The 14,388-nt window shown below is 52.1% G+C and overlaps 1 protein-coding gene across 1 annotated transcript; it reads left to right on the top strand.

The window, feature by feature from the left end:
• Positions 1–3,222: 3,222 nt before the first annotated feature.
• LOC149912958 (maestro heat-like repeat family member 5) lies at positions 3,223–14,388 on the top strand. The gene is made up of 19 exons (XM_090131220.1): positions 3,223–4,537; positions 4,744–4,823; positions 5,012–5,137; positions 5,398–5,477; positions 5,747–5,858; positions 6,175–6,264; positions 6,484–6,588; positions 6,822–6,974; positions 7,115–7,266; positions 7,654–7,792; positions 8,643–8,794; positions 9,181–9,328; positions 9,794–9,931; positions 10,337–10,513; positions 11,096–11,251; positions 11,407–11,508; positions 11,629–11,731; positions 11,971–12,030; positions 12,312–14,388. Exons 1-19 carry the CDS (start codon positions 4,420–4,422, stop codon positions 12,458–12,460), a joined length of 2,340 nt encoding a protein of 779 aa, XP_089987346.1. The 5' UTR covers positions 3,223–4,419; the 3' UTR covers positions 12,461–14,388.

The following is a 14,388-nucleotide window of genomic DNA, read 5'->3' as shown; positions in this document are numbered from 1 at the left end:
GGGCTATTCCATTTTCTGGAAATGGTTTCTCTTGTTTACTTCAGGGTTTTTGTTTTGTTTTGTTTTGTTTTGTTTTTTAATTAGGACAGCAGCTTGTCTACAGAAGGTGTAGGTCAAGTTTTTGTGTCTTCTGTCATAGCAAATGAAGGGTTATCTTCTGGCCCTAAATGCTGGGCAGAGCTGACCTAAGCAAGAAGTTTAAAATGCTGTGTAGTCAATGACAGGGGATGAAGGTGATCTGTAGGGCAGAGAACAAAAATATTAAACAGAGCAAATTAGAGAGTAACCTCCCGGTCATTTATTTTCAAGAAAGAAACAGTCAGAACTCAAGCAGAAGCAGGCTTCATATGGATGCAGAGCGTAGAAATCCTGTGCTGAGTCTAGCAAACAAAGCCTGACACACAGGTGAGATGAGGTGAGGTCTGAGATGCAATGTGGTGGCTTCCAACAATCGTGTGTGTTCTCAACTCAGCCAGAGGAGTGAAGCTGCTATTTAAACTGAAGGACAGTGCTCCACAATTGCCACAACAAGATAAGCTGCCAATAATTAAACTTGGAAAACGAGGAGTAATGGCCTAAAAGATGAACATAGGAAGTTCCATACTAATATATGGAAGACCTTCTGTACGGTAAGGGTGATGGAGCACTGTAACAGGTTGCCCTGAGAGGTTGTGAAGTCTCCTTCTATGGAGATATCCAAGGCCTGGCAGGATGCCTACCTGAGTGACCTACTGTAGGGTATCTGCTGTAGCAGGGGGGCTGGACTTGATGATATCTTGAGGTCCATTCCAACCCCTGTGATTCTGTGAAGATTTTAGCCTGCCAAGAGATGCAGACCTGGGACTAGACACAGAAGAATAGCGCAGTGAGAGAGAGGATAGAAGAAGGGAACTACTTCTCTTCTGAGAAAGAAATAGTTGACATAAAGCTCGATATAAAGCTCAATTAAAATGCAGCTGTCCTCAGAACTCAAGAAGGAACTTGCTGGTTCTGGCCAGTGCTGCCATTTCTGTGTTTTTAATGTTTTCCTGAATATTTAAATACATTGATTAAACTTCAAAGATTTAAATAAATATGGGCATGCTGCTTTACTGCTGCAAATATGTGCATTTTGTAAAACGCACCAGAGCAGAACAAGGAAGCCACAGGTTTCCAGTAATGAAAAGGATGATCTTCAGATCCTGCTGATGTAACTAGCCAGTTTTTTTCTGAGGAAAACCAGTCCTATGGAACTGGGCCAGTTGCCCAGCAGCTGTCACCTAAACTTCTGAAGAAGACATTTATTTCGCACCTCATCAAGTATTCCACCCCAATCATATCTCTCCATATTCGAATTTTCCATTATTTTTCCTTGATTTTCCAATCAAATGTAAAGAGAAGTAATCTGTTATACAATTTGGTGGAAACTCATAATAACTAACAATGCAAGAAAGTGGGTAAACAGTGTCTACTTCGTTGGCATTGAGTTGGTGTTTGTAGTTGAATGGAACAGCAGTTTAACACAGGCTTGCACATAAAGGTATAACCAAAAAATGATGTGCATCATCAAAATTTTATCATCAGAATTTCTTATTAGAGCCATCACTATTTAAAATATTTTCTTGTGAGACAGTGTGTTTGTGTGACAGGCCTTCACTGTTTGTGGCTGCAGGATTTACATGCCAGCAAGCTCACATTTGGTGGATAAAAAATGATTTGGACACTCAGGATATACAGAACCATGCTATTGCATCCTCATTCAAAAAAAAAGAAAAACCAAAAACCAAACCAAAACAAAAATCTCAACAAATTATAGTCATCTAGTTTTCAAGCAGACCATCTGAAAATGTGAAAAATTGTCCCACCCCAGGCAAACTAGAATCCAAAGAACCAAAGATTATGTATGTTCTGCAAAGTTACCGGATCTTCAGTTAAAACCTTTCATTATTCTCTTCTGCTCATTTTGTTGCTCTATAAGGCTTCTTATGGAAATCAGTATTAACAGTATAGAAATATATAGAAATGTTGTCAGGGCCTGCAGGGATGCGACTTCCCTTTAGTCAGGGAAGAGGCGGTCCGAGAGCGCCTAGGCAACACCAATGTTCATAAATCCATGGGACCCGATGGGGTGCATCCACGGGTGCTGAGGGAGCTGGCAGAGGTGATTGCTGAACCGCTCTCTATCATCTTTGAGAGGTCTTGGAGAATGGGGGAGGTGCCTGAAGACTGGAGGATAGCCAATGTCACTCCGGTCTTCAAAAAGGGCAAGAAGGAAGATCCAGGTAATTACAGGCCAGTCAGCCTCACCTCTGTCCCTGGAAAGGTGATGGAACAGATTGTGCTGGATGCCATCTCCAGACAACTGGAAGAAAAGGAGGTTATCAGGAGTAGTCAGCACGGGTTCACCAGGGGGAGGTCGTGCTTGACCAACCTGGTAGCCTTCTATGATGTTGTCACTGGCTGGGTGGATGGGGGGAGAGCAGTGGATGTAGTCTACCTTGATTTCAGCAAGGCGTTTGACACTGTCTCCCACGACATCCTTATAACGAAGCTGAGGAAGTGCGGCATAGATGAGTGGACAGTGAGGTGGGTTGAGAACTGGCTGACTGGCAGAGCACAGAGGGTTGTCATTGGCGGTGCAGAGTCTGGTTGGAGACCTGTAACCAGCGGTGTTCCCCAGGGGTCGGTGCTGGGTCCGGTCTTGTTCAACATCTTCATCAATAACCTTGATGAGGGGATAGTGGCCACCCTCAGCAAGTTTGCTGATGATACAAAGTTGGGAGGATTGGCTGACACACCCGAAGGCTGTGCTGCCATTCAGCGAGACCTGGACAGGCTGGAGAGCTGGGCAGTAAAAAACCAGATGAGGTTTAACAAAAGCAAGTGTAGAGTCTTGCACCTAGGGAGGAATAATTGCATGCACCGGTACAGGTTGGGGGATGGCCTGCTGGAGAGGAGCTCTGCGGAGAGGGACCTGGGTGTCCTGGTGGACGACAGGTTGGCCATGAGCCAGCAGTGTGCACTTGTGGCCAAAAAGGCCAATGGCATTCTGGGGTGCATTAAAAAGAGCGTGGCCAGCAGGTCGAGGGAGGTGATCCTCCCCCTCTACTCTGCCCTGGTAAGGCCTCATCTGGAGTACTGTGTCCAGTTCTGGGCTCCTCAGTACAAAAAAGACAAGGATCTCTTGGAAAGAGTCCAGCGGAGGGCCACAAAGATGGTGAAGGGCGTGGAGCATCTCCCCTATGAAGAAAGGCTAAGTGAACTGGGTCTGTTTAGCCTTGAGAAGAGAAGACTGAGAGGGGACCTGATCCAGGTCTATAAATATCTAAGGTGTGGGGGGCAGAGTGGCGAGGCCAGACTGTTTTCAGCAGTGTGCGGAGACAGGACAAGGGGAAATGGCCAGAAGCTGGAGCATAGGAAGTTCCGCACCAATGTGTGCAAGAACTTCTTTACGGTGAGGGTGACGGAGCACTGGAACAGGCTGCCCAGGGAGGTTGTGGAGTCTCCTTCTCTGGAGATATTCAAGACCCGCCTGGACGCCTACCTGTGCGACCTGGTGTAGGGAACCTGCTTTGGCAGGGGGGTTGGACTCGATGATCTCTGGAGGACCCTTCCAACCCCTACGATTCTGTGATTCTGTGAACAGTTCAGCTTGGTTTCAATGTCTGTATGAGGTATGGTGAAGACAAGTATCAAAGCTGACTTAATTGCATTGCGGTGGAAGTCCTGCCCAGATGGTATCAAGAAAAGACCAAATCTCTAAAAGATCACGTTCCCCAGATGGGTATTGTTCAGAGATTATAAAACAAAAGAAAAAGAAGAAAAAAAAGTATCTGATGGAGTGTAGGGAAATGCCTTATTGGAGTGTGGTGTTCCCAATTATTTGACAGTGTATTGTCAGCTAATCAGAAATAAGGGCACGGAACTGTATCTCCTGTGTGAAACTTATTATTTACATCTTTATGATTGAGAAATAAATGCCTTGGAGCTCACAAGCCTGTGAGCAAGACAGCTGCTGAGCTGACAGCAAGTCTTCGTCTGCCTCCTCTGCCCTGCTGCGGCCACCTCCGGCCTCACAGCAGAAACACGAAAGTCTGGGCAGGCCCTTCTCAGGCCCACTTCTAAAGCTTTCTGGGTAAGCAGGTGCACACACAGCCCGCGGAGGAGGTTGGTCTACGCCATTTCAACCAGGGCCCGGCACCAGCCCCGCCAGGGCGGGGCAGCGGGTCACAGTGGGGCCCTTTGTGACCCATCCCTGTGACATCCAGGCATAGCTGGCACCGACACGGTGGCCCCGCAGTGTCCGGCAGGACAGCGAGGTGACAGGGCAGGAGTGTGCGGGTCTGGCGAGGAGCCCCCGAGCATAGCCCACGTCTTTTCCCTCTACCTTTTGCAGCCCCACGGCTGCCCCCTCCCCACCCTCAGTGCTTATCCCACGGGATGGAGAGGAAACCTCCTAGATACCCCAGGGTGGCCTGGGCAGAGAGTGGGGCTCCCCGGAAGAGAAGAGCTCCACTGGAGCCCTACGAGGTGACCGAGGTGCAGCCACTGAGTGCTGGTGAGTGAGGTTCCCCAGCAGGGTGGGCAGGGCTGGGGCAGCGAGTGCCCCCTCGAGTGCCTCGACACCAGGGCCCCTTGTCCTGACAGGCACGGGCAGACTGTGCCAGGGGAGTGGGCCCAGGGCTGGAGCAGGCAGAGCTCCTTCCTCTGCTCGCACCTGCCTTTGGCCCCTCTACAGTGCTGCTCATTCTCTTCCTTGGTTAGATGCTGACTGGCTGCCTGTGTATGAAGTGGAAAAGGAGGCTGTTGACTGCATCGAAGCCTATGTCATCAGCAAGGAAAAGGTACTAGCAGCTGTCTCTGTCTTGGCTGTGCCTGCATCTGCAGATGGTCCCTCTGGCTCAGCCTTCAGGCTGCAGGAGGGCTGCTGGCTGGGCAGTGCTGCTGCTGTCCTGCAGGCCTCCCACACTGCTCGGTCCCCCTGGCCGTGGCTCTCCGTGCTCACACTCCTTGGTCTCTGTGTGCCTGCCAGGATCTGGTGCAGAAGATGCAGTTCCTGAACAGTATTTGCTCACTGTGCAGCACTGCTGGAAAGAAGGGCTTGACAGAGAGCCTGGATGTCTTCTGTTTCCTAAACGATCTGCCACAGAACATCGAGGTGAGGGGACATAGCTCCCGGGTACTTGCACTCCTGAGGAGGACAGGGCACGGGGAGAAGGAGGCAGGGAAATTATGCACAGACACTGATGTGCCCCTGATGGGACTCCAGGTGTTGCTGAGACCTCAGCAGTGGAGGTGGACAGCAGCATCTGTGTGCCAGTGTTGGTCAAAGGGCACTGGGGCTACTCAAGCCCTACCAGGATTTGCTGGTGCTGGGTGCTGGTGGCTGCCAGGTGCCATCCCAGTTGTGCTTTGCAGGTTCTATTGTGCGAGGAGCCCAGGGAGCAGCTGAGCACAGCACTGAGATACCACTGCATGAATGCTATTGCTGCCTTGAGGTACCTGCCCAGCCCTTTGTTTTGCCAGCACATCCCCAGAGCACAATCCTGGTGGCCCTGACACAGCTCCCTGCTGGGTCTTGGCTCTTGCCACAAAGCTGGTGGCATCAGGACTGTCCTCTGATCCAGGCCAGCCCCGTGGAGAGGGAGGTGCCTCCTGGCAGGGGCTCCCCATCCATCCCAGAGAGCCCTGCCCAGGGGAGGGCCTGTTCCACCCCTGCCTCAGCACCGAGGTACTGCTCCTAACATCAGGGTCTCTCTATCTGCAGTGAAGTGAACGCAATTTCAGAGGACGAAATACTACATCTCTTAAATGTGTGCTGCAATGTCGTCTTCTACCTTCCTCCAACGAAGGTCTTGAACATTTGCCTATACAATCATGTACGTACCAGGTGCAAGTACTGAACCTCAGGCCTTTGGGCTGCTCTCTGGATTCTTTGTGTCCAGAGGTTAAGAAAGACCCTTGTGGGGCAGGCTCTCAGCCTTGCTGCCCCTCACCCCTTACCTTTCATGCCCTGGGCCCAGCAACACCCTGTGCTTGCAGCCTGGTCTGCGCACAGCAGCTTTGCAGCCCCAGGGTCTCCCTGTGTGTGGATGTGTGGGTGTCCTTCCTTGGCAGCCAGAGGGATTCACAGCAGTCTCCTGGCGGTGAGAGCCACCTCTGACAGACTTCCACAACCCTCTGTACTCTTTACAGACCCTGAGCGCACTGGACAACATGCTGCAGATCGTGGTAGACAGTCATCCCACCACCACTGTGAATAATCAGCTGCAGAGTATCTTCCAGGTTTGTCTATTGTAGAGCTCTGCTCCCAGAGGTCCCTTTAGTAGAATTTGAGCCCTCTGGCAAGTGACCCCAGCGGCAGTAGCCCCATGATGGGCTCGGCTTGAGCTCAGGGGAAGCCTGCATGGATGCTGTGGTTCCAGTCAGGAGCTTGGCAGACCTGCTTGTGCTGGAGTGGACATCAGCAGCTCCCAGGCTAACCAGCAGTACCTCTCCTCACAGTTGCTGCTGTCCTTCACCTACTCCGGGATCAGAATTGTGCGTGAGAGGGCCACGGAGCAGATCTGGAAGCTTTGTGGTTTCATGGCCAGCACTTTCAGACAGCAGGTAAGGAGACATGAACATTCCACCTGCTCCCTCTTCTTCTTTTTGCATCCCAGAGCTGCCTCTACAGCTCAGGGGTACCTGATAGACAAGCTTGGGCACAGGTGGAACCCTCAGCATGTTTTTGCCCTGAAGCAAGTGTCTTCTTTTGCCCTTTTCCTCTGATCTTCCTCTTCCAGACCGTGTTCTCACACTCTGTGACTTGTCTTCCCTCCCTTTTTTCCTTCCTACCATAGCTGCTTAGAAGATTCCTCGAGGCTCCTCAGACTACACACATCGTCCTCAAGACCCTTGAAAAGACCATTGCTGACTGTAGCTCTGAGGACAAGGAGTATGCCAGGATTATACTGGATTTGATTTTGGAAGACCCTGGCACCTGGCTAACAGAAGTAAGCACTCAGATTCTCTTGGGCATCTGTAGCCATTTTAAGCCAGCCCAGAGCACTGCGAAGAGCAGTAATTTCAGTGGCAGCAGGGCAAATGGCTGCAGTACGGCAGCAGCAGTATTCTCCTTCTGTCCTCCCAACAGGTGCCAGAGATTTTGCAGTTCATCCGCAGAAAGCTGAAAAGCAGCAGCGCGTCAGCTCAGGCGATCTTCCTGTCAGTGCTTGACGTGCTGGCACGTCAGTTTCCCACGGATGTGCTAACAAGCGTGTTGACCTATCTACCACACAGTGACAGGTATCAGCTCTGACAGCCCCACATGTCTGTTCCATGAGAAGGGCCCAGAGACTCTCCTGCTGCCAGAGCCAAGAAAAGCTGCGGGACACCCCCGAGGAGCAAGTGCTCCATGTCACTGTGCTTTCCAGTGCCAGTGGGCCACTCAGGGCTGCAGCAGCTCACGCCCACCAAGGCAGCCCAGAGTCTCCCATCAGGCTCCTGCCCTGCCCCTTTGGGAACGCCACCTCAGCCTCTCCTGCTGGCCCAGGTTGGCCCCCCAGGCCTCCCCAAGCATGCAGGGTGGCAGGGCCAGAGCTGCAGCACGGCCTGGGGCCTGCTGGGCCTGCCTGAGCCACGACACTGTGGCTGAGGCAGCCCTGCTGACATAGCATTGCTCTTTCTTTGCAGCACTACCCTGAAGATCTGGAAGATGCTGCTTACCATGCCAGAATCTTCAGAAAAAATCTTGGATGAAGTGTGCAGCGTTCTCCAGGACGAAGAGCCATGCAGGATCACCACAACGGGGCTGGGCTTCCTTCGTCTGACTGTGAGTTACTGGACAAGGCACTGTGCTGTCCTTCAGGGCTCTCCTTGCCCAGCTCCCTGCCTCCCCCTGCCTTCCTCCCCAGACTGGAAACTTGGGACAGGGCAGGGGCAAAGTTGGGGCTGTGGCTTGGGCTAGGGAGAGGCACGGCCTCCGCACAGGCTGAGCAGGCTGCAGGACCAGGGAGAGAAAGTCTCCATGGCCACCCCCGTCTGGTGCCATTTTTGTGCCAGCTTTTCAAAGGTCAATTGCTCTTCAAAGGCATGAGAACAAGAGGCTGTGCTGGTCCAAGGGCAGGAGGAGCAAGCCTTGTCCCTGGCAGCACAGCTTGGTTGTTCTCGGTGATGTGAGACCTCTGTGTTGGGGCTCAGCCTGGCCACTCTGCCAAACATCTTCTTCCAAGGCTTACTTTCAGACCCTCCAGTGCTCCCTTTTCTACCAGCAGCAGGCACTCTCTCAACAGGCGCCACAGCAGAAATGTGGAAGCCAAACAGGCAGCGAGTGCCTCGAAGGCATTGCTGAGGGCCAGCCCTTTCTCACGTGTGGTTTGGTGCCTGGGAAGCTCTGCTCTGACCTGGTGGGGTGGCTGGGGGAGCACTCTGAGGCACAGGCACCCTGTGCTGGAAACTTGTTGCACTGCTTTGCACGACTGCACAGCACTTTTGTGCAGAATGTGACTCTGAAGCATCTACTTTTGCATCAGCCATGCCAACAATATGCTCTTCCCTCCACTGCTGTTTGGGACCTGAAGCCATTTTAAACCAGCAAAGAGCAATGGGAAGGGTAGCAATAGCAATGGCTGGCTGGCAGCGGTTGTAGTGACAGCAACATTCTCCCTGTGTTCTTGCAACAGGTGCCAGAGATTCTGGGGTCCATCCAGAGAAGCCTGAAAAGGAATAGCGAATCACCTCAAAAGACACTCTTCTCACTGCTTGACATTCTGACCATCCAGTTCCCCAGAGATGTCCTGAGGAGTGTTTTGATTGACCTTCCCCAGTGCGACAGGTACACCAGTCCAGACAGCCCCGCACGTTTGTTCCATGAGAAGAGTGGGACTCAGAGACGCTCCTGCTGCCAGCGCCAAGGAAAGCTGCAGGACACTCCCGAGGAGCAGACCCTCCATGCCACTGTGCTTTCCAGTGCCAATGGGCCGCTCAGGGCTGCAGCAGCCAGTGTTGACAATGGCAGCCCAGAGCCTCCCATCAGGCTCCTGCCCTGCCCTTTGTGGAAGACCATCTCAGCCTGGAGCTGAGCCGGGCCCCCAGGCCTCCCCAAGCACGCGCAGTGGCAAGCCCGGGCTGCAGCACAGCCTGGGGCCTGCTGGGCCTGCCTGAGCCACAGCACTATGGCTGAGGCAGACCTGCTCACACAGCATTGCTCTTTGTTTGCAGCATTACCCTGGACATTTGGAACAGCATGCTTCCCATGCTGGAAACTTCAGAGAGGATCTTGGATGAACTGAGCAATGTTCTCCAGGACAAACAGCTGAGCGAGATATTTAACGTCACCACAGCGGAGTTGGGCCTCCTTCACTTGACTGTGAGTTACTGGACAAGGCATCAGTGCTCTCCTTCTGGGCTTTCCTTGCCCAGCTCCCTGCCTCCCCCAGCCTTCCTCCCCAGACTGGAAACCTGAGACAGGACTGTTGCAGAGTCAGAGCCACGGCTGGGGCTGGGGAGAGCCATTGCCTCCATGCAGGCTGAGCAGGCTTTAGTGCCTGTGGCCACCCGTGGCTGGTGCCTCTTTTGCACCAGCTCCTGCTGGTCAGGTGCTCCTCAAAGGCTTCTAAAGGTCAGAGGGCAGATGGGGTAGGCCAGGGAGTCATCCTGCACAATGCTAGGCCTGGGGCGCAGAGGGATGGTGAGGCCTTCCAAAGGTGCTGCTGCCCCAGGCCAGGCTGTGTCTCCCCAGTGCCCAGCCCTGTGCTGCAAGAGGAGCCAGGAGCTGCAGGGTGCAGGGAGTCCTGCTGCCTCTGCCTGGTTCTCACAGCTGCCTTTGTTTCAGATGGTGCACCCTACTGAAGAGATCCTGAAAGAGCTGTGTAAGCCAGCACTCCTCCAGGGTCTTCTGAAGATTGAAAGCCTGCCACTGCTCTGGCTGGTGCTCAGAGGCATTGTCCTGCTGTCCGAGAGACCTGAGACGGTGAGCAGAACCTAGCCAAATGAAGCCCTCCTGTGGGCAGCCTGGCACTGGGGCGGTGGGCAACATTGTGCCTTGGCCTTGCCTGAGGCTCAGGAGTTGGGGTGATGGCCATGGTGGGGCCTGGAGGCTGCCTGGGGAGATTTCCAGGAGCTTTCCAGATGGGTTACCTGGGGGCCTGTTGGAAAATGGGGTGGCTGAGCAGGGGGCATGCTGTCCTTGCTCACCTGCCCTTCTTCTCCTACCTTCCCCATCACTATAAGTGCGTGCCTGCCCAGAGTCTGCCACTGCCATTTCCATGGCAGCTGCCAACAAGCAAAGCATGTGGCTGGTGCTCTATAATCCGAGTTTTTAGGCCAGGGTGGCTGCTATCCTCTTGATGAAAAGGAAATTGTGTGTTTTGTACAGGCAAGAGAAATACGGGCCTTGCTTCCAGATCTCATGGAGACCCAGCAGTTTGCCAACACACCCATTACTCTGAAGGTGCTGAATATCTTCAGAAATGTAATGCGCCATCTGGGGAGGAAGCATGCCAGTCCCATTGCTCTGAAACTGGCTGAGAAGATTCTGCCTCTTTTTAATCATGTAAGTCTGCATTGAAGCTGAGCTCCGTGGGTGAGTGCTCGACCGGAGGGCCTTCTCCTTTCTTTGCTTCTCTGGCTCTCGAGGATGAGATGTCTTCTGGGCTCTGCAGCCCAGCAGGCCTTGTCCCTGGCAGCGCAGCTTGATTGTTCTTGGTGATGCAAGGCCCCTGTTCTGGGGCCCAGCCTGACCGCTGTGCCAAGCATCTCCTGCCAAGGCTTATTTTCAGATCCTCCAGTGCTCCCTCTTCTACAAGTGCCAGGCGTTCTCTCCAGGTGCCATAGCAGGGAGTTGCAGGCTGAGTGGGCAGTGAGCGCCCCAAAAGCATTGCTGAAGGCCAGCCCTGTCTCCTGCTTGTCCTGGGGCCTGAGGAGCTCTGCTTTGACCTGGTGGGGTGGCTGGGGGAACACTCTGAGGCAAAGGCACCCCATGCTGGAAACCTGTTGCACTGCTTTGCACGACTGCACAGCGCCTTTGTGCAGTGTGACTCCAAAGCATCTCCTTTCACATCAGCCGCGCCTACACTTGTGCTCACAATGGACAGTGAGAGTGTGTTGCTGAGGTCCGCCTGTTCTCCTCCCTCAGGTATCAAGTGAAGTGCGAGAAGGCTCCATCCGCCTCTTTGAAGGTTTGATGAACGCTGTGCTGTGGTGTAAGAAGAGAACCATGAAGAAGATCGTGTGCAGGGCCCTGCTGCCTCTGCTATTTCAGATGAGTGACGAGACCCCGAGCGTAGCACAGGTATGAATTATAGACCTGACCAGCACGCAGGCAAGGGTGTGCTGACACCTCAGCAGTGGCAGCGATGGTCTGGGAATTGAGAGTGAGTTCAGCAAGAACTCAAACACTGGGAAGTGTGTCTGTGGTGCCATCTCCCTGCATTTGTTGTTCTGTAGGCATCTGGGGAAGTCCTCATGGCTTGTGCAAAATTCCTGAAGTGGAAGGAGCTCAAGTGCCGGGCCGGGGAGGAGAACATAGAGGAGATCAGGATGTGTTTGGTAAGGACAATCACAAAGCCCACACCTTTTTGCTGGGGGAAAGGGGATGCTGGCAGGAGGAGTTGCACCAGCAGCTGAGGAGGCTCTGCAAGCCCCATGTGCCTTTCTGCTCTTCTCCAGCTGCACCAGGACAAGATGAGAGTGGAAGGATACCTGTGGCAGAGCCTGCCATACCTGAAGGCTTCTCAGGCCTCCTTGCGATGCGAGGCTGTCAAATTCATCGGTGAGCCCAACCCCTGGGTCCTTCTTTGGGCCCTGCCCTGGTAGCAAAGCACAGCCCTGCAGCCCCCAGATACATCTTGCCCATACTGGTAGCTCCGATGGGTGCCTTGCTCAGGTCCCCCCTCGGGCACCATCCCTGCCTGCAGCATGAGAAGGGAAGCAGCTGGGCTGGCTGGGCTGCAGTCTGTGCTCCGGGGAGTGTACTGGGGAGCGGGGGTCTGACTGGAGCTCTTTCCCTAGGGCTGGCTGTGCAGCAATCCAGGGATCAAAATGAGGAACTGCTGAATGAAATCTGCAGTGGTGAGTGAGGGCAGTGCTGCATGTGCTGGGGCTGGGGCAGGGGGGCAGAGCCTGGGCAGCATGCAGCTGTGCCTTGCCCTGCTGCAAGGAAATGCTGAAGGGGAGCATTCCTGCGGCAGGTGGGGCACTCCTGAGCAGTGGCTTCCAACTGATCCCTCAGTCTCACATGCTCCTCTGGGCCTGGAAGAACAATGAGTGGGGCTGGTAGGGTCAGGAGGGGATGTTGGTGGCTCTCTGCAGGTCGGTGGGTTTCATCTCTGCTCTGTTTCCTTCTGTTGCAGCCCTTCAGCCTTTGCAAGATGACGTCTATCTGGCAGTCCGCTCCCTGGCAGCTGGGACAATACAGATGCTGAGACATCAAAGGCAGCAGGCAGCATCAGCACGGAGCAGGCTCGCAGCACTTTGCTGCTGGCCCTGCATGGCCATTTGAAATGCAATTCTTGTACAGTGACGTTGCTATGACACGCATTCCTGTCATGCAAGACAGACCCCTTTAACAATGGAAGGAACCAGGGAGCACGGACGTCGTGAAACAAAGAACAGGAACCTAGCTGGTTAGAACTGGGTCTGTAGTTAGTGATTGACTAAGGTGAAAAGTCCACCAGAAAGCCTTTGCGAGAAAAACTTGGAGAAGACCTCTGCCTGTGACCACCAGAGAGCAACACGCATGTGCGCAGAGGCGGAACGTATCATAATGATTTCCCCAACCTAATTGGAACATTATGATGACATCTTGGAACGGTTTAAGCAAGCTCAACCCACCTGCTGTGTCATCCATCTGTATGATTTTGTATGATAAATAAGCAACCAACGTGTTTTGTTGTGCGAGTTAGAAGGAGTCATCACCCTCGCACCTAGCACCATAATAAACATACCAACATACCAACTTTATAACCTACATGCCTTATGGAGTTTGATTCTGTATGTCGCATCTGTCCTTACAAAGAGGTCTCTAATTAAAACTCGGACTGTAAAGCCGTTCCCTGGGTGTCCTCCTGTGTTGAGCTTATGTACAGAGTTTCTGTAGAGGTGGGCTGCAGGATTGCATCCTCAACATGTCAGCTGACAATACTCAGCTGGGAAATGCTGTTGATTCTCTCCAAGGGGACAAGAGGCCTCGGGTGGGGATACAGATCTTTTCGAGAACTGGACAATGAGCAAGAGCATACAGTTCCACTAAAGAAAATAAAAGAATTCATCATTCAGCATTCATCATTCCTAAGAACCTTGTGGCCTTTCTTCAAGGCCACTACCCCCTCCATGTACAAAATAAGGCTAACTTCATGGCGTACACACACGTAGCCTTAAGCAAGATACCTGCTCATTTAGCTGGGCCTGTGACAGATACGAAGCAGGAAAGTAATGGTTCTCCTAGTTTCTTTTTTAGAGCATTCCCTGAAGTAGCAGTATTTGAGAATCCAGCTGCAAACCTGCAGGCATGTTTCACCCTTCTTGACAGATGAAACTAGCGTAGACTGATACCACTTTGTCTATCAGCAACGCTGCACTTGCAGCTGTAGTTTCAGTCTGGCCATTTTCAGGCAAAGAGTACACTTGTTACTGAGCAAGACATGCAAACCTCTGTAGAAGAAGTGCACATTTCTTTGGTCATGATCTCCAAGATTTCTTGCTTGCCTATTTTAATGTCTTCAGTTGCTGCAAAGGACCACTGGCCAGGCACTCAGAGTTTGCCCAGCTTCAGCAAAACATGTAAATACATTTTAGTTCATATTTGTGTTCCACTGCTGTGACCTTATTCACTAAGTGCTAGGGAGTTAGTCTGCAAGTCCAGAAATGCAGACTAGATTAAATATAGTCATCACAAAACATAGCCCTTGCCAGAAATAACAGTAAAAATCCATGGAATCATTCGATAGTTTATATTGAAACCTAAATGTCCATATCTTGTATCAACAATTTCAGCAACTATAGACAGCAAACACAGGAGTTTCCTTTTGCACTTCTTGCCTTTCTTCCTGGCTCAAATCAGTTCCTCATTCCAGCCAGAGCTCAACACCCTGACTTTGGTTTTCCATATTGCTGCCTGAAGGCCATGACAGATCTGAATTTGAAGTGAATCAGTGAGCAAAAGGGAAAATAGGTAGTCTTTCCATGTGGGTATGGTAACGGGCAATAAAGACTACTACTGGAGTCTTTCCTCAGGGTGGAGAATATAACTTGCAATTATATTGCAACTTATATTTTATATATTAACTTGTCTATCTACACATTTCTGGAAGAGCGGTAGATTACTTCTTGCACTGCAGGCTAGCAGGGCTATTCCATTTTCTGGAAATGGTTTCTCTTGTTTACTTCAGGGTTTTTGTTTTGTTTTGTTTTGTTTTGTTTTTTAATTAG

The sequence above is a fragment of the Phasianus colchicus genome, chromosome Z (genome assembly GCF_987193195.1).
Source record: "Phasianus colchicus chromosome Z, bPhaCol1.hap1.1, whole genome shotgun sequence".
Lineage (NCBI taxonomy): Eukaryota > Metazoa > Chordata > Aves > Galliformes > Phasianidae > Phasianus > Phasianus colchicus.
This window is presented reverse-complemented; position numbering and strand designations above follow the sequence as displayed.

What these genes read in the sequence shown, in the direction of transcription:
- LOC149912958 (XM_090131220.1), top strand. Translation starts at nt 4,420, where the DNA reads ATGGAGAGGAAACCTCCTAGATACCCCAGGGTGGCCTGGGCAGAGAGT. An exon ending in CTGGCACCTGGCTAACAGAA is followed by an intron (nt 6,975 to 7,114) that starts GTAAGCACTCAG and finishes TCCTCCCAACAG; the next exon opens with GTGCCAGAGATTTTGCAGTT. An exon ending in TGGGCCTCCTTCACTTGACT is followed by an intron (nt 9,329 to 9,793) that starts GTGAGTTACTGG and finishes CCTTTGTTTCAG; the next exon opens with ATGGTGCACCCTACTGAAGA.